The sequence below is a fragment of the Scomber scombrus genome, chromosome 11, assembly GCF_963691925.1.
Source record: "Scomber scombrus chromosome 11, fScoSco1.1, whole genome shotgun sequence".
Classification (NCBI taxonomy): Eukaryota; Metazoa; Chordata; class Actinopteri; order Scombriformes; family Scombridae; genus Scomber; species Scomber scombrus.
This window is the reverse complement of record NC_084980.1, coordinates 9,657,434-9,679,681: the sequence shown is the minus strand read 5'-3', so window position 1 is coordinate 9,679,681 and position 22,248 is coordinate 9,657,434. Positions and strand designations below refer to the sequence as shown.

The 22,248-nt window shown below is 38.0% G+C and overlaps 3 protein-coding genes across 4 annotated transcripts; 1 reads left to right on the top strand and 2 right to left on the bottom strand.

The window, feature by feature from the left end:
* Positions 1-846: 846 nt before the first annotated feature.
* LOC133990512 (nucleotide sugar transporter SLC35D2-like) lies at positions 847-5,512 on the top strand. The gene is made up of 13 exons (XM_062428848.1): positions 847-1,064; positions 2,740-2,773; positions 2,875-2,961; positions 3,088-3,155; positions 3,259-3,330; positions 3,433-3,501; positions 3,599-3,701; positions 3,783-3,875; positions 3,966-4,033; positions 4,116-4,194; positions 4,281-4,363; positions 4,849-4,901; positions 5,013-5,512. The coding sequence occupies exons 1-13, from the start codon at positions 889-891 to the stop codon at positions 5,021-5,023; spliced, it is 996 nt and encodes a 331-aa protein (XP_062284832.1). The 5' UTR covers positions 847-888; the 3' UTR covers positions 5,024-5,512.
* A 197-nt stretch (positions 5,513-5,709) lies between these two features.
* Positions 5,710-14,062, bottom strand: mier1b (mesoderm induction early response 1b, transcriptional regulator). 2 transcript variants are annotated; one of them, XM_062428847.1, is made up of 13 exons: positions 14,043-14,062; positions 13,226-13,250; positions 12,377-12,525; positions 12,118-12,297; positions 11,884-12,013; positions 11,711-11,778; positions 10,400-10,472; positions 10,120-10,271; positions 9,220-9,301; positions 8,852-8,955; positions 8,400-8,527; positions 7,836-7,963; positions 5,710-7,340 (listed from the first exon to the last, which is right to left on the bottom strand). In XM_062428847.1, the coding sequence occupies exons 1-13, from the start codon at positions 14,049-14,051 to the stop codon at positions 7,024-7,026; spliced, it is 1,545 nt and encodes a 514-aa protein (XP_062284831.1). In that variant the 5' UTR covers positions 14,052-14,062; the 3' UTR covers positions 5,710-7,023. The 2 variants fall into 2 exon arrangements, with proteins under 2 accessions (XP_062284831.1, XP_062284830.1); XM_062428846.1 differs by lacking the exon at positions 14,043-14,062 and having other exon boundaries at positions 8,861-8,955; positions 13,226-13,262.
* A 2,465-nt stretch (positions 14,063-16,527) lies between these two features.
* dynlt5 (dynein light chain Tctex-type family member 5) lies at positions 16,528-17,684 on the bottom strand. The gene is made up of 4 exons (XM_062429522.1): positions 17,572-17,684; positions 17,390-17,481; positions 16,840-16,964; positions 16,528-16,731 (listed from the first exon to the last, which is right to left on the bottom strand). Exons 1-4 carry the CDS (start codon positions 17,682-17,684, stop codon positions 16,528-16,530), a joined length of 534 nt encoding a protein of 177 aa, XP_062285506.1.
* Positions 17,685-22,248: the final 4,564 nt, after the last annotated feature.

The window sequence follows — 22,248 nt, the reverse complement described above, 5'->3', positions numbered from 1 at the left end:
TTGTTATTACTACTGTCTACCCCTCCTTTAAATAAATATTAGACAGTAACAAAAACACCACAACCTGCAGCCTGGAGTCAACACTTCCAGTTTCAACAAAAACACAACATAAACTTAATGAATGTAAGATTTACTGCAGGGCTGATGATGTAACTTGGTAGCTATATTAGTTGTAGCCAACTGTACCTAATAAAGTAGCACATTTGAGACTTAAATCGACTGACATTGTTTAATTAATTCAGGGATTCATGTATATTGGGTGTAAGTGTACATATTTACACATATAAGTCTTACACTTATTTCGTCAGTAATATGTTGAGATTGTAAACCATAACTCTGTATGTTAGTCTGGAAGGTAACCATGGATTTGCAGTTATATATACAGTTAACCTGTTACACACTACTGTTAAGACCTGTGGTGGGACAAGGTGGTAAGATTTTGGTTAGATTCAAGTACAAAAATCACTAGAAAAGTTCATAGTTTGGGTTGAAATGTCTTGAAACGCGTATAAATCCTTCAAGTTTCACAAATATAGGGTTACCATGGAGAAAGGAGCACTTTTTTTTATCGAAGATGTAACGGTTAGCGTAACCTCTTACGTCAGAGATGAACACTGACAGACGGCAAAAACTCAAAGGTATTAAATATTTATTTTATTTCTAATTTAAAGTAGCGGGGTTCAGTCACAGTTTATATAATGAGCGCTTTATTATTATTTTTTTCAGTCAAATAAGGATGCTTTAGCCAACTAAGTGCCAGCTAACACGGTTATTCCTCGAAATGTAACTTCCGTTTTCTTAGACAAACGTTAACCAGCTGGGACGAACTATTGTACGCATGCGTAGGATGTGTCGGAGTCTTCCGTCTTTACGTCAGTCTTTTCCTAAATGATGGCAGAGCTCCACAAACGTCGACGCGGTGTCAGCGACAGAAAGTTGTCACCTGAAGGGGACACATCTGCTGAAAGCTCCACCGTGTTTCTGAAGCTGCTGGCTGCTGCTTTTTACGGAGTTAGTTCATTTCTCATTGTCGTCGTCAACAAAAGCGTTCTCACCAGCTACAGGTAAAGGTGCAAAGTGCAAACAGGAGTTTAGAAGGCTGCTCTGTGAAGGACGTGGTGGTCGTTTAAATGAAGGGAGAAGGATATTCTTCTGCTTTTAGGTAGATTTAGTTCATCCTCTGTTTGGGGCAGAGAGAGTGCATATACACTTCAACAACAGTTTCATTTTGGCCCCCAAGAACACCAAACCTGACATAAAAAGCACAAAATGTCACATGTGTTTAGTTAGCTTTTCAGCCATGTGTTTTTGCATGACTGTCAAGCTGTCTGCACAATGGCGAAAAAAGTATTTATATTTATTTAATTAATTTTTCATTCAAAAATGTCGCATCTTTCACTTTCAATAAAATCCATAGAAATAATTCAAAAATGGCCCCCTCCATACTGAAGGGCCAGAATATGAACAGTATGTAAGGGTTAATGTTTTGTTGTTGTTGTTTTTGACTGGGGTCAACTTTGAGACAGCATAAACATGCTGTGAACACAGCATTGATATATTATCATCCCTTGAATTGATAGCCAGCAGGATGAAGCTCTGCATTTACACTAAATCTAGCAATGCTGTACCTTCTCATAGGGTTGTATGGAGGTGTGAGCATGTCTATTTGTGCTTAAGAATGTAACCACTATGATACAATTTTAAAATACCGTTTTATTTATCTGATTCACAGCTTTCTTCTCATTACCACTGCTCCCTCTCTTCATTCACTTGCTCACGAGACCACCGCTCCTCTTTCTCTCTCTCTCTCTCTCTCTCTCTCTTTCTCTCTCTCTCTCTCTCTCTCTGGTGGGCCAGAGATGACCGGCCAGTCTTTAAATGTTGTGTTTACAAACAGCAACCATAAAATCCTGCATAGTACACCTTTAAGTAAAAGTTGCGAAAATAGAATGGACAATGACAAAAGTGCGTATTATCACCAAAATATAAACTAAGAGATTTCAAAAGTAAAACTTAATTTGTTATACACGAGACAAACTGCTGTCAGAAATGAAAATGATCATGAAATTGAATTATTATTACTGATGTATTAATTTGTAAGCAGCATTTTAATGTCTTGGGGGGGTGGAGGTCACTATTTATATAGTGTTGCATATTAATCTGTAACTGCATCATATTTTATATGTTCCCTATAAAATCTCTAAGATTATAATTTGTAATGTTAGTAAGTTTAAATGTTATGCAGTAGAGTACAGGATTTGCCCACTATGGAAATATATATGTATATACCCTAGTACTCAGTTAAAGTGCAAGTACCTCAAAAATGTACTTAGGTACAGAAATGTATTTACTTAGTGTTTTTCACTCTTTACATGATGTTCTGGTCCAAGATATTATTTAAACATATTCAGCATTTCTGAAACAATCAAATTTAGTCTAAGAAATATATAAATCAGGTGTGTAATAGGTGTGTGATTGCAGAATGTGAACTCCTCCTCATGTGATGATTTTCCCCAGTAATATCACAGAGGACAGTGTTGTCCTTGACGGCAGCCGCTGCCCTGGATGGGCAGTGAACCAGAGGTTGACCTGCAGCAGAGAAGCAGCTGTCTTGCATGATGACACAGTAGAGATTTATTTTAGGCCATTAGTATTCTACTGTTTTTAATGATGTATCAGTTCAGTCTTTGCTTTGTCAGTATTTTTCCTCATTCATAACATTGTCTACATGTATTGCAGATTTCCGTCATCAACATGTGTTGGAATTGGCCAAGTAAGTTTGTCTAAAGATTCTGAAGCTTATTCATCAATAACCTCCTCTTGACTCAGACAGGCCGTGTCGTACTGTGTCTCTCTGCTTCAACAACTTTGCAGATGCTGGCAACCATTTTAGTTCTGAGGACTGGAAAGATGTTGGGCGTTATCTCGTTTCCGGATATGGATCTGAGTATACCACGGAAGGTGAGCCACAAGATAGATTATGAATTAGACTCGCACTAAAATAGATGATAATAAGCAGAGGCGAGTGTCATATTAAAGATCAAAACTACACTCTGGCTTCAAAGCGCTGTGTATTTATATTTCCAGATGTTCCCGCTGCCTCTCCTCTATGTTGGGAATCAGATAACAGGACTGTTTGGGACACAACGACTCAAGTTAGAGCTTGTTATCTATTAACTGGCATATCGTTATATGATATAAAACATAATTTACTTAATATGAAGCAGCAAAATATAACAGTGTTTTCTCCTCATCTAGTTTACCCATGTTTACAGTCCTGAGGAGGTTCAGTATTTTACTTACCATGATGTTTGAGGGAATCTTATTGAAGTAAGTGTAGCTTTTCATTTCCTCTGCAGCAATTTAATGTGAATGTGTGTTCACCTGAAAATTATTCATGTTGATAACTGACATCAAATTTCTTCTCTGCAGAAAGACTTTCTCTACGTCAGTTAAGATCACAGTGTTTACTATGATCTTTGGTGCTTTCATTGCTGCCAGGTGAGATGGAGTCATACACAAAAACATACATACCCCTTTTCCCAAGCAGTGTGTGTGAGCTTGTATTTCACTCTTTTGCATGATCTGTGTTTTGCAGTGCTGATTTAACGTTCGATCTTGTAGGATACATATTCATAATGCTGAACAATGTCCTGACAGCAGCCAGCGGGGCCTATATGAAGCAGAAACTAGACTCTAAGGTGAGCAGAGCCTCTAATCACGACCTCAGTGTGATGCTTCTTTTGCACATTATGTTTGAAAGTGTGCTACTGTCCTCACAGGATCTGGGTAAATATGGACTTCTCTACTACAATGCTTTGATCATGACTTTACCTACTGTGGTGTATGCTTACTACACAGGAGACTTGCAAATGGTAAGGGAGTTTCTTGAAGACAAATGTATTTATAGTTTAGTGTTCGATAAATGGAGTTAGTTGCTGAGACTCTCCATTGTCTGTGTGCAGGGTTTGGAGTATGATGGATGGTCTGATCAGCTGTTTGTTGTGCAGTTTGTCCTCTCCTGTGTCATGGGGTAAACTAACATCTCTTCCCATCATTTGTTAATAGATAATATCTGCTGCTCTCGCCTAATTCTTCCTCAAACTCTTGCACAGCTTCATTCTGATGTACTCCATCATGCTGTGCACACAGTACAACTCGGCACTCACCACCACCATTGTGGGCTGCATCAAGGTATGTCATTTAAAGTTGGTTCTGCCATTTATTTGCTGTTTCACAAGTGCAGATGTGTGCAGTGACCTCGTCTGTGATTCCTGCAGAATATTCTCGTGACCTACATTGGAATGGTGTTTGGTGGAGACTACATATTCACCTGGACTAACTTTATAGGTCTAAACATAAGGTAAGACAGACACTTTAGGAAATATGTTTTTTCTTTTTTATGCCGAAAGTTAGAACAGTTACTGGACACAGGAGGAATCAGCTAGCTTAGTTCCGTCTGGGGGTAACAAAATGCATCTCTAAAGCTTGATAATTAACATGTTCCATTTTCTTTGTTTAATTTGCACAAAAAACAAAGTGTAAAAACAGCATGTTGTGGTTTTACCTTACGTCCAGGACTGTTACTTGGCTCTGAGCATTTTCCTTTAAACCAGCTGAAACTGCTTCTGCCAAGAAATAGAACACAACCCCACATAATGCCACCAAATGTTTTTACACTTGGATTAAATAATCAAGATATAAGATGTTAATTATGAGTTTTAGAGGTGCTAGCTCCTTCTTCACATGCTAAGCTTACAGACATATATATGCGAGTGGTATCAACCCTCTCGTAAGATCTCTTATTTCCAGTTTGGGACTAGATTTTGTCACATTTGTTTCCCGCAGCATTGCTGGCAGCCTGGTGTACTCATATATCACCTTCACACAGGAACAAACAAGTAAGAACATTATAAAGTAATAACAATCATAAAACATTTTTAATGTGTAGAATATTCTGTGTGTTCATGAACCAACGTGCTTTCATTTTCTGACATCTTTTCATTTTACAGAAAAGGCGTAAACCAGAGACCCACTGTAACACTGAAGACCTACATCCACAATGTATTTTATATTGTTTATATATAGACACACATGCAGTGTATGTGGTTGGATGGGTTTAAGCCATCCTGGTAATGTTTTACATCAATTACATTTTTCTATTTTGTCATCAGTTTTCAGTACAATCACTGAATGTTGTTTTCTGATGACTCAATTGTCAATTTTTATATCTGTAATCAAGTGCCTTAATTTTTTTATAATTAATTTCTCTGACTGAATTCTAAGTCATGAGCATTTTAGAAGAGAAATCTATTAAATGTATTGCTTTGTAAAGTGTTGCTTTTTGCTGTATTCATGTCTACGCAGTCTGGAAACTCAAAATACAACAACTTATATTCATTAATACATTTATTAAATATAGCCAATGTTATTCCATTCATAGCCAGTCTTGGAATACACTTCATTTTTATTCATGTAATTTACAGAGAAAAAAAACAGACATTATCAATAAAGAAAGAAAAAAAAGACTAAATGGATCGTCTTTTGAGACAAACTTGTCTTAATTTGTGAATGTAAATTCAAAGCTGGAATACAAAGAAAAACACTTAAGCTGAACAGCTACTGTACCAAAATGGTTAAAGGCCTTCAGGTTACACGCTCATGTCAACCTGGCCTGTTTACCTGCTGGAAATCCACTGCTCTGAAGCCACTTGGAGAAAAGACAGTACATGTTGGCTGAAACTAAGAGCTTTGAACAAGCAGTTTTTCAACCAAAGGCAAGCTGCACATTAAATTATGATGTACAAAAAGATGCTTCTCTGCAGCAAACATTTCAAAAAGAGCAGGGTCATGTTAGGAATGGGAAGTGCTGCCAAACTGAGGGAGGAAAAAAAAGGAATGGCTACTTTTATAACATACATGTCAGACCAACATAGGCGGAAATAAGTTTCTCAACAAAAAGCACAGCCTACAAGGAAGACCAGAAAGAACAGAGATGAACAGACGGTTATAAAAAAAAATGTACCAACTGCTCAAGGTAAGAAATCTATACAAACTTTACATTAAAAATCACGGACGTTCTGTCTAGTAAAAACAAAGCGTTGAGCAAAGCACTGACTATGAAAATCCAAAAATACAGCGATCTACGTGATGAGTTATAATACAGGACATCACTGATGTCAGCTGCTTTACACAAACAAACCTGCGGGGGGAGAAACCCATTGGTTTATTTATCAGAGTCAAACAGACAGCCGTGACAGAGGCCAGAGCAGGTTCAGAGGTGAAGGAGTGAAAAATGTTATTCTGCTGGGTTTCATCACCACTCCTTATCAATAACGATGAGAAACATACAATCAAAGTGCAACTAAAGCGAACCGGTGACAGCACCGGCTCACTTATTTTGTGTTTGCCTACTTTGCCTCTTTTTGACAACTTCAGCACATAATCGTTTAAAACATGTCCCCAGTTTCAGCAAATGTTCAAATGGCTTGAACAGCAAACACCCACCATAGACTTTTCTTTTTTTTTTGTTAAAAAATATAAATATCTCTTGTGTAAAAAAATATTACAGGGAATTTATTTTCTTTGAGTACAAATAGAAAAAAAACAGATTCTTGGCAAAAATTTGTCAGTCTCCAAAAAGGGAATAAAGGTGATGGTAGAAGGTGTTTAGTAGGACTTGATGGAGCTGTGATACTTTGGGATGAGCTTTGCAGGCAGTCACTACATGGATGGGTTGGAGGAGGGGGCAGGGGGGCTGCTGGGCAACCATTGCCCCTCCTGGAGGATCAGCTGCAGTTTGGTTGGCTGTGTTCTTCAAGGTGTGATTTTCAGTGACCTTTGACCTTATCAGAGAGTGAGTCATTGAGTCCTTTCTCTCAGGAGATACTACACTTGAGGGCTGAGAGGGGCTCATCTTCCTCCTCCTCTGCTCCCCTTGCCCATAAGTGGGGAAGGGGCAACTTTTTTGTTTCTACTCCAAATCAGCGTCTATTAGTCAAGTTCGCCAAGCTCAAGAGGCTTTTAGTTCTCCTGTGTTCTGGAGGGTTCCAACTCACTCTGAGCCACCGGCTCTGCCTCCATCCTGCACCTCTTGGCCGGCCTGTCGTGTGCCACCGCAGTGTCTCTGTGGTCCATGGGCGGCTCCAGTGAACCATTTCGGTCGTGGTTTGGTGCACTGGGCTGGCTGCAGCCATTGGAGTTGTTGTCTGAAATGGTAGGAGGAGCTTCCACTGACGGATGAGAGGGACCGTTGGACTGAACTGGCTCAGGTTTGACTTGGTTTGCTGGAGGTAACTGAACGCCTTCTGCTGGGTGGCTGGAATTGTGGCCTGCAATACCTGACGAAGAAAGAGGAAGTGTGAGTCATCTGAGACAAAGAATAGTTTAAATTAATAGTTTGACATTTTGTGAAATACACTTATTCACTTTCTTGTTGAGTTACACAACAAAATCGATACCACTCTGAATTCTGTCCGTTAGTTTGAAGCTACATCCAGCAGCTGGTTAGCTTAATTCTTGTCTGGGAGTAGTAACTTCTCCGCTGGTTGCCAGGCAACTGATTCCAGCACATAAATGGTAAATGGACTGCACTTACATAGCACTTTTCTACCTTAGGGGACAAAGCACTTCCCAATTTTTTTTGCCTGATCCACACACACAAACACACATACAAATGGTGATGGAGCCGCACCGTTAGCCACAGTGTCTCAAGGACACTTCAACATATGGACAGGAGGAGGGGGAAGTTAAACCCGCTCTACATCCTGAGCCACAGCCGCCTCCGTCCTTTGTGTGTGTATATGTATGTATGAATATTGTATTTATCAGCTCACCGTTCTGACTGCTGCTGTCTTCCCTCTCAGAGTGGCTGGCGCTGCTGCTGGAGGTGGTGGGAGGAGGCGACGCTGCCCTGCTGGATGTTGCGCTCTCCGTCTCATCCAGCAACCGGTCCATGTAGTCTCTGAAATACAGCAGAGCGCAACAACTGTCAGCTGTTTTTGTGGAATTGCGACAAAACTGCAGCTACACTGAGTTTGGATGGACAACTTTAGTGGTAGTTCTATTTTCATGTTTGCACTTGTGGCTTTCCAGTGTATTTAAAAATATTTTGAAATTATCATTAAGACACCCAAGACTGAATACAGCATGTGTCTGTATATAATTAAGCTAACACTAAGTATTCATTATTATCATGTTTAGGCGCTTTGAAGAGAGATTTGAATCACCATCTATCAAAATAAAAAACAACAATCTGAAACAGGGAAACACTGAGTCATAATATTAATGAGCACTGCACTGACACTTATTTAGAAACATACAAAACTGAATCATTTCATTTTAATAATTTACAACATGTATATAAGCAATGTACTGTTTTTTGTTTTTTTTTAACTTACGTGACACCAGGGTGAAGGTTGTATTTCCTTTTCCCAAGTCTGGTTTGCTGTGCAAAGAAATCATAACGCTCAGACTTCTTCCACATGTAATAAAAGGCCACACATTCTCCTACAGACCTAGTTCTCACCTGAAAGATTTAATTCAGCAGACATGAAATAGCAATTATTACCATTGTCTGAAGAGACAGATTCAGAACAAAACAAAGAAAGAGACAAATCAAATGATAGTTCAGGTGTCTAAACAGACAGTACTCAAAACACAAAGAAATGTAATTTGTCTCAAAATGCAACATGGTTCAAATCGAGCCGATTTCAACTGTTTTGCATCCAACAGCCGCAAAACAAACACATCAACATAAATGTCAAATTAATGGCATGCTTATCAAATTATTTCAGTGCAGTGAATATATTGTATTTCATCACAAATGTTAAATCATGAAGTTTTCACGCACTTGTCTTACCTTGTTGGCCTGTATTAAGTGAAAATCTTTCCCATAGGCTTTTAGTCCTTGTTCAAAATTTCTACATTCCTCTTCAGTCCAGACAGATAACTCCTCTGCAGACAAGATAATTCACATAACACATTAACACTTCAGGTCTTTCCAGAAAATAAGCAGAGTAGAAGTGGAAACCTCGAAACACCTCGCGATTTGACTAAGATTCAGAGGGCTACAATGTGATGATAAAATATTTACTGACGCATCTTGATGCATCAACATTTCTATACTTTATTTATTTTTGTACAGTTCTTAGTTCCCTGAAATACAAGACAAAAAAATTACAAAAAACTGTGGAGAACATTAAGGTAGACAATGCTTACCTCTGGCTGCTTTTACATTAAACCGAAGTCTTCTTAAAGCTTCCTCTGTGTCAAAGTCACATTTCACAAGTTCATACAATGCCTACAGAGATATAAGTAGAACAAGTTTTCATTAGACATGTGAAAAGCTGTACACATGTTATACATGATCTTGTCTCTCTTATTTTAAAGGATGAGGCTGGTGTAATATCTTTATTACCATCAACAATTCCTAATACTAAAACACACTCGGTACTTTTAAACTTCCCTGTCCTGTGTGTCACACAGCACCAAACTGTTTGCTCCTACTGATGATGTAATGTCATCAAACTAAAGTAAGTCTAAAGCCACACTCGAGTCTCTGTGATAGTGTAACACTCCTAAAATGTTGGATAAACTGAAGTGTAAATGTGCTGGTGGTGGCAGATGAAAGGTCAGGAGTCACTAAAGTCATTAAGGATTCTCTCTGGGCAACTTGAATGTTTCTGTCATATTTTGTGCCATCTGGTAGATATTTCACTGATTATGTCAACAATTTATATGTGAGACGAAGTCCATGGGGATCTATTAGTAACTGAAATAATGAAATGTTATGGAGACACTAAAAGCCAAAAATGTCATGTCTTGTTGCCACTAGAGGAAAAGTCAGTAGGATTCATTTTGTGGGGGCCATGGATGTCTGTCTGTCTGCAACAACCAATCACTACTAATTAACCTCCCCTTGATTTTGTCAATTAATTGATAGGTTTATTTTAGGGCTGTTAATTGACTGAAATATTTAATATGATTGTTATGACTTAGGGGATCTTCACATCACTTTTAGGACACATTAATTGTTGGTTTTGGTCATTTCATGGGAGAAAATGTAAAATTACAGCCAGTCTCATCTTTTAATACTAGCTGCAGATGTAGTACTCTTACCTGTTCATTGTCTTTGATATGAGATCCCTCTGGGATTGCATCTACTCCCTTCTCCTCTCCTGTTCGCCTCGATGCTTCTGTCAAGAACTCCACCACTTTGCCTTCAGGAAGACACTCTGGGTTCCACAACAGCTGGTCGTCATTTTCATAAACTACAGAGCAAATTCACAAGAAAAGGGCAACAAGATTATAACATTTTGTCCACTATATCAACTTTGTTTTATTTGGATCTAGATAGGATGTAAAGTTAAACAACCTAAATACTCATGAGCCAGCTTACCTTTTTCATTATCTTTATATTTACATAGGCCGACAGGTGTTTCTGCCTGATACATGGATCCCACCATAATTTCCTTTTGGAAATAAACACACAGTTAAGACTGAGGTGTAACCAAATCAAAAATATGAATTGACAGAGACAGAGCAGACACTTGATAAGCTTTTTCACTCAAACACACACTTTTTATACATTTTTAAAAAAAAAATACCTTTTTCAGTCTAGTTGACCCTATTTCACATTTTCAGTGTTTCTGATGGATTAATCTCGGTCACCTGGGATACTTTCAACAATCAGACTGCTTCTGGGCTCACTGTGGATTTACCAGCCAACTTGTCTTTCAACGAGTTCTTTCACTGCCGAAAACTGGAAAATGATATTGTCCTGGACCTTTTATACAGAATTATCAGCTTTAAAACACACACAAGATTCCACCTCTACAGCAGAAGGTGAGGGCAGATTCTTCGTCGGATGTAAGAGATAAAGGAGGATGACAAAAGCATGACTCCCTGGTCACAGCATCCCAACTGAACCTCACACTCTGTTGGAGCCTTATTGTAGGATATGTAATAAGATGTAAACATGTGCTGCATGCCAAGTGTCACAGTCATCATCATGGCCCAGAAAGTATCTCATATCACACTGAACACATTCCAGCCAGCTTCTTTAAAATTGTCTGAAAGTGCTTGTCAGCTGACCTACTTTCTGTTTTCAACAGTTCCTTGCAGACTGGTTATTTCCCAGACATTTTCAAAAACTGCATTGTGTGCCCACTCTAAATTTCCAATTAACTGTTCCTTCACAAAATCTTGAAAAAAACCCAACAACAAACACACAGTTGACAGACTACTTAAACAAAAGTATCTTATTTAATCAGTTCCAGTCTGGTTTCAGAGGAAAGCACAGCACTGAAGTTGCTCTGATCAAAGTTAATAATTATCTCGAAGTCAACTGTGACAGGAATAAAATGTTCCATTATTGTGATTGGCCTCAGTGCAGTCTTCAATGCTGTTGATCATTCTCATTGAGAGGCGGTTTGGTATTAGATTGTAACTTGGTGTCAGTTACAAGCTTCTCCTCACAAAGAACTGACGTTCCACATGGGGTGCCACAGGGTTCTGTCCCGGGTCCGCTCCTTTTCAACCATCTTGTTTTTGTTCTGACAAATGTTTTCGTAAGTGGAGAATAAATATAACTCTACTGTACAAAGGTGTGTGTGTGTGTGTGTGTGTGTGTGTGTGTGTGTGTGTGTGTGTGTGTGTGTGTGTGTGTGTGTGTGTGTGTGTGACACTGACAAATGAAACTATCACATACCTTTTTCCAATCTTCAGATGGAACATAGTCCTCATCTTCATCTGACTCCTCCTCCGCATCGTTATTAGCTGAGACACAATGTGACATCAATTTATTGACATTGTTTTGAAATATACACACAGTTACGTTGCAACAAGAAGAAAGAAAAAGCAGCAACATAAGATGGCACATACTTTCAAAGTATTTCAGTTTCTGGGGACGAATAAGTTCTGCTGTGCAAAGGGACCTGACTGAACGTGTGCGAACCTCAGGCGTTGCCTGGGCTTCATCCCCCTGTGCTGATGTGTTCTTAACTCCTTCACCCTGAAAACACACACACACATTAAGTCACAACACTGCAGAAACACAACAAAATATATCAATTCTGTTTGGTTTTTAGAGACAAAGGGAACTCAACACCAACATACCTCATTTCTTTTCAGCTCGCCAGTGCTTCTGCTGCTTTCATCATTGTCCAGGTCTTCTTCCTCATCTTCTTCCTCATCTTCTTCCTCTGGTTCTTCCTCCTCTTCTTCATCCTCATCTGCTGGTGAACCACCCCCATAACCATAAAGACTCAGCAGCTCATGAATGGGCATCTCTCCTTCCTGTTGAAAGAGAAGTGACAATGCTGTTAAATTAAAGATACACCACAAAAACAAAAAGTGCTACAAGCCTGAAACTCACCCGTGCAAGATCTTCGATCTCATTAGCATTGGTTTCATCTGCTGCCTCCAACATTTCCTCTTCCTCCAGGGTGCGTTCATCGTCAAAGTCGTGAACAAGCATGTCTGCTGATGGGTCGAAATCATGGTCATCAGAACCTGCTGAACCTCCTAAAAAAGTAAACCTCAAGCATTTTAGATGTCTTTGCAAATAAATATATGGCAAAATTACTCTTTAGTATACATAAGTATCTTTGTTTATTTTGATGACAGCTTTGTTTACTAAATGTCAGAGGAAATTTTGAGCAAAACAAACACAGATTTCAGCTAAAATGTGTTGATTTACTGCCTTTCTTTGTCATATGTGGTAGTAAACTGAATATCTTTGGGTTTAGGACATTATCGTGGGCATTTTCACTGTTTTCAGACTCCTTCAAGACAAAACAGAAAATGATCAGCATTTTAAACAATATTGAAAATAATGATTTATTGCAGCCCTAGTCCAATCACTATGTCGTCCCTGAATATATAAAATTACAGATATGGTACCATTAGTTTGACCTTTTTTAATAACTTTTTGAATTCCTAAGGTGATCCCAATTGAAAATATGCTTAACTCCTGTTAACATTTCTTATTATCATCAATATTATTCATAACTGAACTTTAAAAATATTACTATTTAATTGTTGTCCATTGTTAAGACTCTCAAAATACCTGTCAATCAATATGTTAATGACATGTCCCAATCCTAACTTTTTTTTTAATTTAATTTTTGTTCTCATTAAGCATCATACTGCATTGAGTGCTATTAACTTTTAAAGTCATGTTATGCACCTAAACAACAACAGAAAGGTCAAAAATGGTATGTACCTGGGCTCGAATTCCCGAGGGAGGACTGCAAAACGGAAAAGATAAACATAAATGAAGTTACTGAACAGCGTTAGGACCAAACATCACACAACTTGTACAATGTCACATGTTTAGCTTTGTATATACTTGAACTATTGCAGTGAACTCTTCCTTTGAGGAGAGAAACAGAAGTTGACAAAAAAAAGCGCGCCTGACCCACTGCCCTGAAAGCTTGACTGTGCAGTTCAACAAGAAAAGAAACAAAGACTGACACCACTTCCTGCGGGGAAATTTAAGTAGCGGCTCAGTGCTGAAAAACCAGAAGAAGCACAGCACTGTTTACCGCCTACATTCAACCACAGTTACCTATACAGTACGAGTGCTTACTAAGTTCATTTGTCCAACTGGCTAACTTAGATAACAAGTTACAAGCTAATTCAATTTATATATGTTTAGCTAACGCGTCCAAACTAAGCTTGCTATCAACTACCTGAGAATAATGAGCAAAAAACAACACATAGAATATATCTCCTCCTGTGACACTTCCGGTATGAATCTGATTCAAAGTGTTAATATGTATAATTAAATGTTCCCAAACAAAACCGCGAAGTAATACCGCTAACCGTCGCGGCTAGCGCAGCTAACGTTAGCTAAAGCCGAAGTTTACTAGAACATGTTCATCTCAGTAAACAGCTGTTACCTAGCAACCCAAACGACCCACTCTAGGTGTCGTGTATTAAAGCTTCGATACACAAACTACGCGTACATTCGTCTGGAGTTACTATCTTGCAGTTTTAAATAATATTTTTTCTCTCGAATATTTATTTCACTTTCTTACCTCCGCCATGTTTGCAATCCTGCAGGGTCACGACAGGGGTCAGCGGCAGTTCCCGGATGTAGAGCCCCGCCCACCTGAAGGATGGTGAATAATGCCTCCGAAATACACTGTGAAATACAAGTGCTCTAACGAATATAATGTATATAACTAAAGTCTTAACTTTTAACATGGATACAGATCTTACGACAGAATATCAAGGCCATACTGTGTGGAGAATAAAGTCGTAGTATTACAAGAATAAAGAAGTGTTGGAAGTATTGACTGGAAGTGGTCGACTACAAGGCTACCGGTGGTTACAACTGATATTACCACTTTTTTCTCCTGCGACATTATTCTCATATTCTCAAACATACACATATTTTCTCTCACTGTGGCCTTAGTACTCTGTTGCAGTGCAGAGACACAGATCTGTTATTATGAGTAGAATACACCGTAATATTATAGTAATGACAAATATTCAACTTTACTCATAAGATACAACAATGAACAAAGTAATTACAATTGAACATTTTTGACTGATTAATATCTTACAGCGTTGGATCAAAACAGATCCTGTTCATTGTCTCATATTAATTATTAGACTTATTTCACAAAACACATTTTTTGATTTTGGCACAGGTGAATAACATTAACAATGGCTCACTTACACTAAAGTGTCCCAGTAACTTATGTCACTGAGTGAGCATGCACAACGCCATTAATGTTATTAATATAACACCTGTACTTTTTATAACAAGACAAAATGATACATTGAAAAAGGTGTATTTAGGTTTTAATTTTAAAAAAAAAACTTTTTAAAAAAACGGCTGCATTAAAATTCTTCAAAGGTGGATTACTGACCTGGCCAGTGGTGTCAGTACCCTAGGGCCCCTTTTATTGTAATGCCTCAACTGTGACCAAAAGAAAAAACCCAGGGTGGTTAAACACCCTGTGTGTAAATCCAGAGAATGTAAGAGAGGAAGGACTGCACTATGTGCAATAAGTAATGGATGTTACCAGATATTATAGAAAACAAGCTAATTTTACAGTGTATCAACTGCTTTAAGTGACGGGGCTAAAAGACCTGACTGAGTCAAGTTTTACATATTTTAACTGTCATCAGTTTTGTATAGCAACGTGCATTTGATTTGAAGAAATATATAACAGAAACTATATTTTGGATTTTGGTTGTTTAGCACCACTAACCCCATGTTTGTATATGTTTGAAATGGGCCGGTAATGACTAGTTCAAGATCAGCTCTATCGCATGACACAGTTCAATTAGGCAACAAGTGCACCGGTAAATGCAAGTGTCTTTTCTTAGAATCATTGATTTATGTTCAAGATAGTGGCCACACACTCCACTATGTTGCTATGTAGAAAGCCATCACATCAGTTTGTCGTGAGAGAGATATCTCAACCCATCCATTAGGCAACAATTTGCTACATCCATGGCAATAAAATCTCTGCAGTTTACACATAAAAGAGCAATTCCTTCTCTTTAACATTTACGAAAATGTAGACAATCAGCGATCCTTCTAATGGCCTGGATTCCCACACATATCCCAAATGGCCAGAATGACATGTTGTTTGAAACTAAATGACCATTATGCAAGATAATACACACTGCTTCCTCAGAATTTACCTGAGGAAGACTTCAGATAGGGTGTGACACCGCTGAAGGCTCTACATAAAAGGGCTGATAAGGATGTTTTAAGGACAATCAAAAACAGAGTGTGTTTGTGTCGAAGGTATCTCAGCACTGTATCTGGCTTCATATCCGACAGCTCCATGAAATCCCTACTTCTCTTGGCGATGGTGCTGTGCGTGTGGTGTGTGGCACAGGTTCAGACACATGATAATACAGACACACTGCGGCTGTGTGGCCGGGCATTTGTGCGGGCGGTGGTATACACTTGTGGAGGATCTAGGTGGAGAAGGCTGATGGGAAACGAGGAGGCTGTGCCAGATGGTTAGTATATCGTCACTTGTGGTGTTATTTAATGTAATTTTAAAAGAATAGCAAAATAATTGCCTTGGCTCCTGTTAAACAAAGGCTAATATCTTTTGGCAGGCAGCAGGGATCCAAACCTCCTAAAGACAACAGACATGTCAGAGATGGACCATCGTCGGGACCAAAATCAGGCGTTAATGTTGGTGTGTTGTCAACTAGGCTGTCGAAGAAGTGACCTCTCCATGCTCTGCTAGAGGACAACATCCCAAGGAGTTCATCATCAATCGGTCACAGGCAGCAATTCATTAGTTTCAAATATAACCATCAGAATATGTTTAGGGTGATTTGATTTCACTTTCCATGCTAGCAAAAAATAGAAAATAAAAAAACACCATGAATTTTGGTAACAGTTTCTTGTTTTATCTTGTTATATGTGTGGCAAAATGTGCACCATAGATACAGAAAAGTTCAACAGCAATCTTTTCATAACAGTTAGAAAAGCATGACAAAAATGAGTCCTGTGTATTTAACATCCATGGTAGTGTCTGTGCTTCACTCAAAGTAAACAGCGTAGACAGTTGCCACACCAAGCAGAGAGCTGTTCTTGAAGGAGTAAGAGGCGAAGGTGTCGTTAGATGCATCCCAAAGACAACGGCTGCTGATCTGCATGCTCTGTCCTGTGAGCTGGCCGATGTGAACCAGGGTGACGATCTTATATCGGGGGATCATGAGATCCTTTACACGGGCTCTTATCACCTGAGGGAGGCAATCCAGACAATGAACCTTGATACAGCAGAAAGCCTGAGATATTACCAAGGTGCTGCACAAATGAGTTTTCACAGAATGTGTCCCATTTTTATTTACCTCACTTATGGTTTTTGTCATTTGTCGAGACCACTCTACTTCATATTTCTCCTCTTGGAGGTAACTGGTGAGAACATCCTTCAGTATGTCTGTGACAGCAGGAACAGGGAAGCGTTTGTAAGGTCCTGTGGTAAAGAACAAAAAAACAATAACATGACTGGATAGGTGACTTTTTGTATGACTGCTTTGGTATTTAAGAGGGGTGTGAAAACACTTTTATGCATTGATTTGAACTAAAAGAGCAATGTGCATTGATTGAAAAGCTTGGATAGATTCAAATCTGTCATTAATATTGCATCAAAATATCTGCTGCTTTGACATGTTTCTAGTCTTGTTAAGATTCCATCACTAATGAAAGAGTGAGGATTTTAGTTTTAAAATGCAGTTATTAAAATCAGTCCCTTGATGTAAGGTTGAAGTAGTGAAATTAATCAAATCCAATTAAATTTGATCAAATCATCAAATACTTTGATGAACTGAATCTGGGCTGAATCAGTTGTATTAAACTGTAGCCGCTGTGTTTGTCATAGTCACGTCATGCTTATCTCACCCATCTGGTAGGTGTTCTCCATTGATACAACCATCCGTGCATTGTCGTCATGGTGTGCTAGTTCATCTATGCACGACACAGTACTTATAGAACTGAAACACAAGATCAGGATTGAAAAAGAATAACAAGAATGATAAAGGGTGGATATCAGCTCATATTGTTGGGATGTTTGGACAACTCACTCCTTTGTCCTGCCAGTGGTTTCTTTGCCTCTGACTCCATGGCTTCCCTCTGAAGGCGCCTTTCCTGTCTTCTTCTCTCTTCTTTGGGATTTATCTTTAAGCTGATCAGACATGACAGCCTTCTCCTCCTTTAGCCCGTCTTTACAGGATGAAAAACCTGCAATAAATATATTGTCAGTGGCTCATTTAATATCAAAACATATTGTAGTTCAGCCCAAATAGTGCTTGGAGCATAACTCGTATCAAAAACAAACCGTCTATAAAGGACAACACTCACTTATTTTGGCTTATTAGTGAAAATACATGAATATAGTCAGACCATAACGTTAAAATTAATCAAACTTTGCTCACTTAGCTTTTAAGTTAACCTCGTTGCATTGGCTCGTTTGTAAATCGATGATTCTTTGGATTAACGCTCACTGGATGAGAGAATAGGTTTACAGGACATATCGTGTCAAAATGGGACATACAGGATTATTCGTGAGTGAAATTGAACATGTTTTTACCGATTTCAGGACCTCTTGAACCGAACAGAACAAACTACTAACTTGGCTCGTCCTGGAGAGCTTGATGTTGCCATGACAACCGTCGTCAGGGCAGTAGGTGGGGTTTCCAACGCGAGGGGTGACGTCAGTACGTGTGACGCGTGTCCTAAATAAACTAATAAATCCATGACTAAACTGCTCTGTAGCTACAATGCAGTTACCTTGTCAGGACATTTTTAGTCATATTTAAAGACTTGCAGGTCCTATGTAAAAAGTGTGGCTACAAAACAGTCATTAGTTTAAAAAAAAAAAAAAACATATACATCATTTATATTCATCAGTTGTTGGTTTCATTTTCCTCATTTTCTTTATTCATGACCTGAAAAAAGAGCCTCAGAGTCCACTAACAAGGTTTTGCCAAAGCCCTCAGCTGCATCTCAAGGTCTTCATCGGCGGATGTCATCACTATTACATTTCAGTTTATCATCACACTATTATTATTACAAAACAGCTAGTGAGTAGACCTTGTGTCAAGATTTTGTTTTCTTCAAATAGTCTAATCATTTGAGTTTCAAAGTTCATACATTGGAAACAGCAGTTGAGAAAAGAAGTACATCACAAGGTCGATTTAGTAGTTGTTCCTGAGCTTTCAGTCATATATAATTTGCTGTCCATGTTGAATTAACTGATTCCAAGAATGACCTTGCTCCCTTACCTTATAAGCTTACATGGAGGACAGAATTGCTCTTTTTATCTTTTCAACTAACCTAATAATGTGTCCCTATGCCTTCTCTATTCCTAGGCTATATTCGACCCAGTTGAGGTTTTGTGTAACTTAGTAATACATCATGATGATTAATTAAAAAGCATTAATAGTTAATGTGCAATTCCATAATCTTATTTATATGGAAACACATTAAACTGTAAGAAGTAGAAAATAAGGAACATAGTTATTTAAACATGACACATATACAGTACAACCCTGTATGTGACAAATAAAACCTTTGAATAAGTGAATGATGAACAAATGAGAAAGACATCATTTTCTCATATTTCCTCTTCTTTATTACCAAGTAAAACAGGTATTACATTATATTGATTTTTTTCATATATTTACTTTCAAAATCTTTGGATGGGAAATTTACATGAAATGTTTGCATATTCTGTGTCTAATACAGTGAAAGAAATACAGCCAAAAAGTTGTAGAAAAAATAAACTTACAGAAACCCTCTGATATTGAGGACTTGTGTATGTTCACAAATAAGGCAAAGAAAAACACAAGCGTTAACAGAAACAGTTTGAAGTATTATTCTTAATTAAATCAAAGACCCATGTGTGTTATTTTTTCTTTTTTTCTAAAGCCCAACAAGAACTAAATAAAATATTACACCCAATCTGTGAGTCAACACGTCAAAACATTCTATAAAATGTGATGTTCAAACACATATCAAACCTTAAATGTTGTGACATGAAGCCATGAAATATTTTATGGATGAAATTTAACGTTTGTTTTGTGTGCAAGTCAAACACAGGAGAATGTCAAACACCTACAGCAGATTCATGGGGTGGGAATATTAATGAATACATGCCAAATTTATTGACAATGAGTTTCTGTGACGGTTTTAACAATAGCAAAACAGAGAGTGGAGGTTTAAATGAAGGCAAAAAGTCTCCTCTCATAGCACGATTATACGGTAACACACGCATTATGACCTTATTGAAATGGATAAATTGGTGGTATTGCATTGATAAAGACTGGTGATGGACAAATGCAGATTTCATGCGGCACCGTTTGGAGTTATTCATCAACAGTAACACTTTTTTTTTGCACTGTACAAGAAACCCACATGTAAAACAATTGATGAAATGGTGTCGTCACGTGTAACCTAATGCCTTATGAGTGCTGACATCAATAAACCAAGAGACAATCACAGACACGTCCATATGCCCAGAGAAATATTTGAAACATAGCTTTTTATGTACACTTTTTACACTTAAATATTGCTATTAGAAAATGATAACACATTTATTCAACATAGTGGAAAAGGAAGAAAAGTATAACAGAAGGGACATGAATAGTGCTGTCTTCTTAATAGACATTTCTTCTCACTCTTTGATGCCCCCCAATAATCGTTTTCAAGACCTCTATCAAAGATCATGGTCAAAGGAATTGGCCAAGCAGCATTAAAGGCAACTCCTACAATCGTCAGCTCTGGTCCCTCAATATTCCTCCTTAAAGTTAAAGCTCCTTTTCACCACCATATGGCACTAACATCTGGCTCTGTATGCATCAAACATCTTAAGGCTCTTTCAGGCATTAATTCAGTCACAACAGAATAAATTGTTCAACTGAAAGTAGCAGCTTACGACCAATCACACGCCACCAAAAATACCACTAAAGTCCACTGTTGTGTGAAATCTGATGTATCTCGGCATCGCACGTGTCCACAGTGGTAATGTAACGCTTGGGATTGTTCATGTTCTCTTTGTTCACGTGACCCGTTAACGGCAAAATGCCATCAAAGTAGTGGTAAAGGCTGCATGTATAAAAGTATGGCATTATCAATGAGCTTCAGTCCAGATTGCAGGATGGAATATTTTGAGCACAGGAACATACACATATTTTGGAAAGAAATGATCACATTGAGAATGATTTAATTTGAGCAAATACAATCTGTGCTCAATAAATTTAGTTGCATGTGTAATAAAAACCTCTCATTGCCACAGTTTCAGTCAAGTAGAATTGTTGGTTACTAATGAGGTAGGAAAAGCAGGTAGGAAAGCATTGGAATAATGCTAAGTAGGTACAACACAGACAAATGCATGGTAAATAATTAGTTAATACAGTTTTGTAACATTGTTACAGTTTTTCTTTATTCTGCGTAATTTAGTCTACCTTACTCCTGCAAGGTAAGCAGCAGTTAACTATCATTACAGGGCATTTAATCATTAATGTAGTTCTTTTAAAAATGGATTGATTTCATTGATATGGTGAATTTATGTTATTTACTAACATAAGCATCAGTGTCCACCTGACAAATGGAAGTCCAACATTTGCTCTCCTTTCACCTCTGTTTCTCTTTCATCTCTGTTAACTCCTGAGGGAAATAGTCTGCTCTGTAGCAGCAAAATGCTTCACTGTGCTAACCAGCTAGTTGCTAACTTTGTTTGCTGCAACAATGGTGGCCTCCGTGGATGAGGACCTGTTCCCTATGTAGATATAAAAAGCTCATTCTAAGGTTACACAAACATAACTATTTTTCAGGTGATAATAAACTAATTAAAATATACTTATGTATATTATATTCCATTTCTTCCAAGTCTGTTCTGCTAGATGCCTCTAAATCTGCACTGCACCTTTAAATGAAAAACTTGACAATGAGTAGACTGGGTGAGAGGATATTATGAAGATAATAGTAAACACGCAAATACATCAACTGAGCACTGAATAGATTTTTGTTTGCTCAAAAGAAATTTTTCTTGATGATAATTTCTCATTTTCCTGCAAAAACTCATTTTCTTTGCTCAAAATGTTCCGTCATGCATTTAGGATTGAGGCACAGACATAATCCCATGTAAAAGCACCTTCAGATTCAGAGTGTTAGTCCGGCGCTGCGGGTCATTTTGAACTGTGAACTGACCAGTCACCTTTAATCATAAGACTGATAGAATGGGCTCTGCCATATCCAAGGTTGTCTATGCAGAACAATTCATTCTGCTTAGACAACAATAAAGATCGGTCGCACATGGTTGAAAAATAAAAATCTGATTTGAGATGGCAGTGTAAATCAGATATTACCATGTAACCTATAACTTACTGGAATAAAACTGCAAAGCAAACCTATATTACATTTTGTTTTTTTTTCAACATTTTCCATTCTTTTCCACCTTGTTTACGATTGTTTCAATATTATATAATCTATTCACATTATCTTTTACAGTGCATTTGCAAAGACAACCAGTTAGACAGAAGAAACTGAAATGAATAAGGCTGGATCAGTGTATGAATCCACAATTATGTTGAAACAAGAACAAAGAACCGGGGTTTCCCTATATTTTACTCCATGTAAGCCCATAAGTGTTCCAAGTGCACAAAACGAATGATTTGTATTTACTTGCATAAACTCAGCAGCAGTCAGTCTACTGAATATGATGTTATAAAGTCAAATATCATCTGTGTGTGTATGTGTGT

Bases quoted from the DNA above. Each gene is read 5' to 3' on its own strand.
- LOC133990512 (XM_062428848.1), top strand. From the start codon at position 889: ATGATGGCAGAGCTCCACAAACGTCGACGCGGTGTCAGCGACAGAAAG. The intron at 3,502-3,598 runs GTGAGATGGAGT...TGTGTTTTGCAG, and splicing joins GGTGCTTTCATTGCTGCCAG to TGCTGATTTAACGTTCGATC. The intron at 3,702-3,782 runs GTGAGCAGAGCC...CTGTCCTCACAG, and splicing joins AGCAGAAACTAGACTCTAAG to GATCTGGGTAAATATGGACT.
- mier1b (XM_062428847.1), bottom strand. The intron at 12,526-13,225 runs GTACATACCATT...TTACTTTTTTAG, and splicing joins CCTCGGGAATTCGAGCCCAG to GAGGTTCAGCAGGTTCTGAT. The intron at 8,528-8,851 runs GTGCGTGAAAAC...TAAATCTTTCAG, and splicing joins AGGCCAACAAGGTAAGACAA to GTGAGAACTAGGTCTGTAGG.
- dynlt5 (XM_062429522.1), bottom strand. From the start codon at position 17,684: ATGTCTGATCAGCTTAAAGATAAATCCCAAAGAAGAGAGAAGAAGACA. The intron at 17,482-17,571 runs GTGAGTTGTCCA...CTTGTGTTTCAG, and splicing joins ACCACTGGCAGGACAAAGGA to TTCTATAAGTACTGTGTCGT. The intron at 16,965-17,389 runs GTGAGATAAGCA...TCTTTACCACAG, and splicing joins GGAGAACACCTACCAGATGG to GACCTTACAAACGCTTCCCT.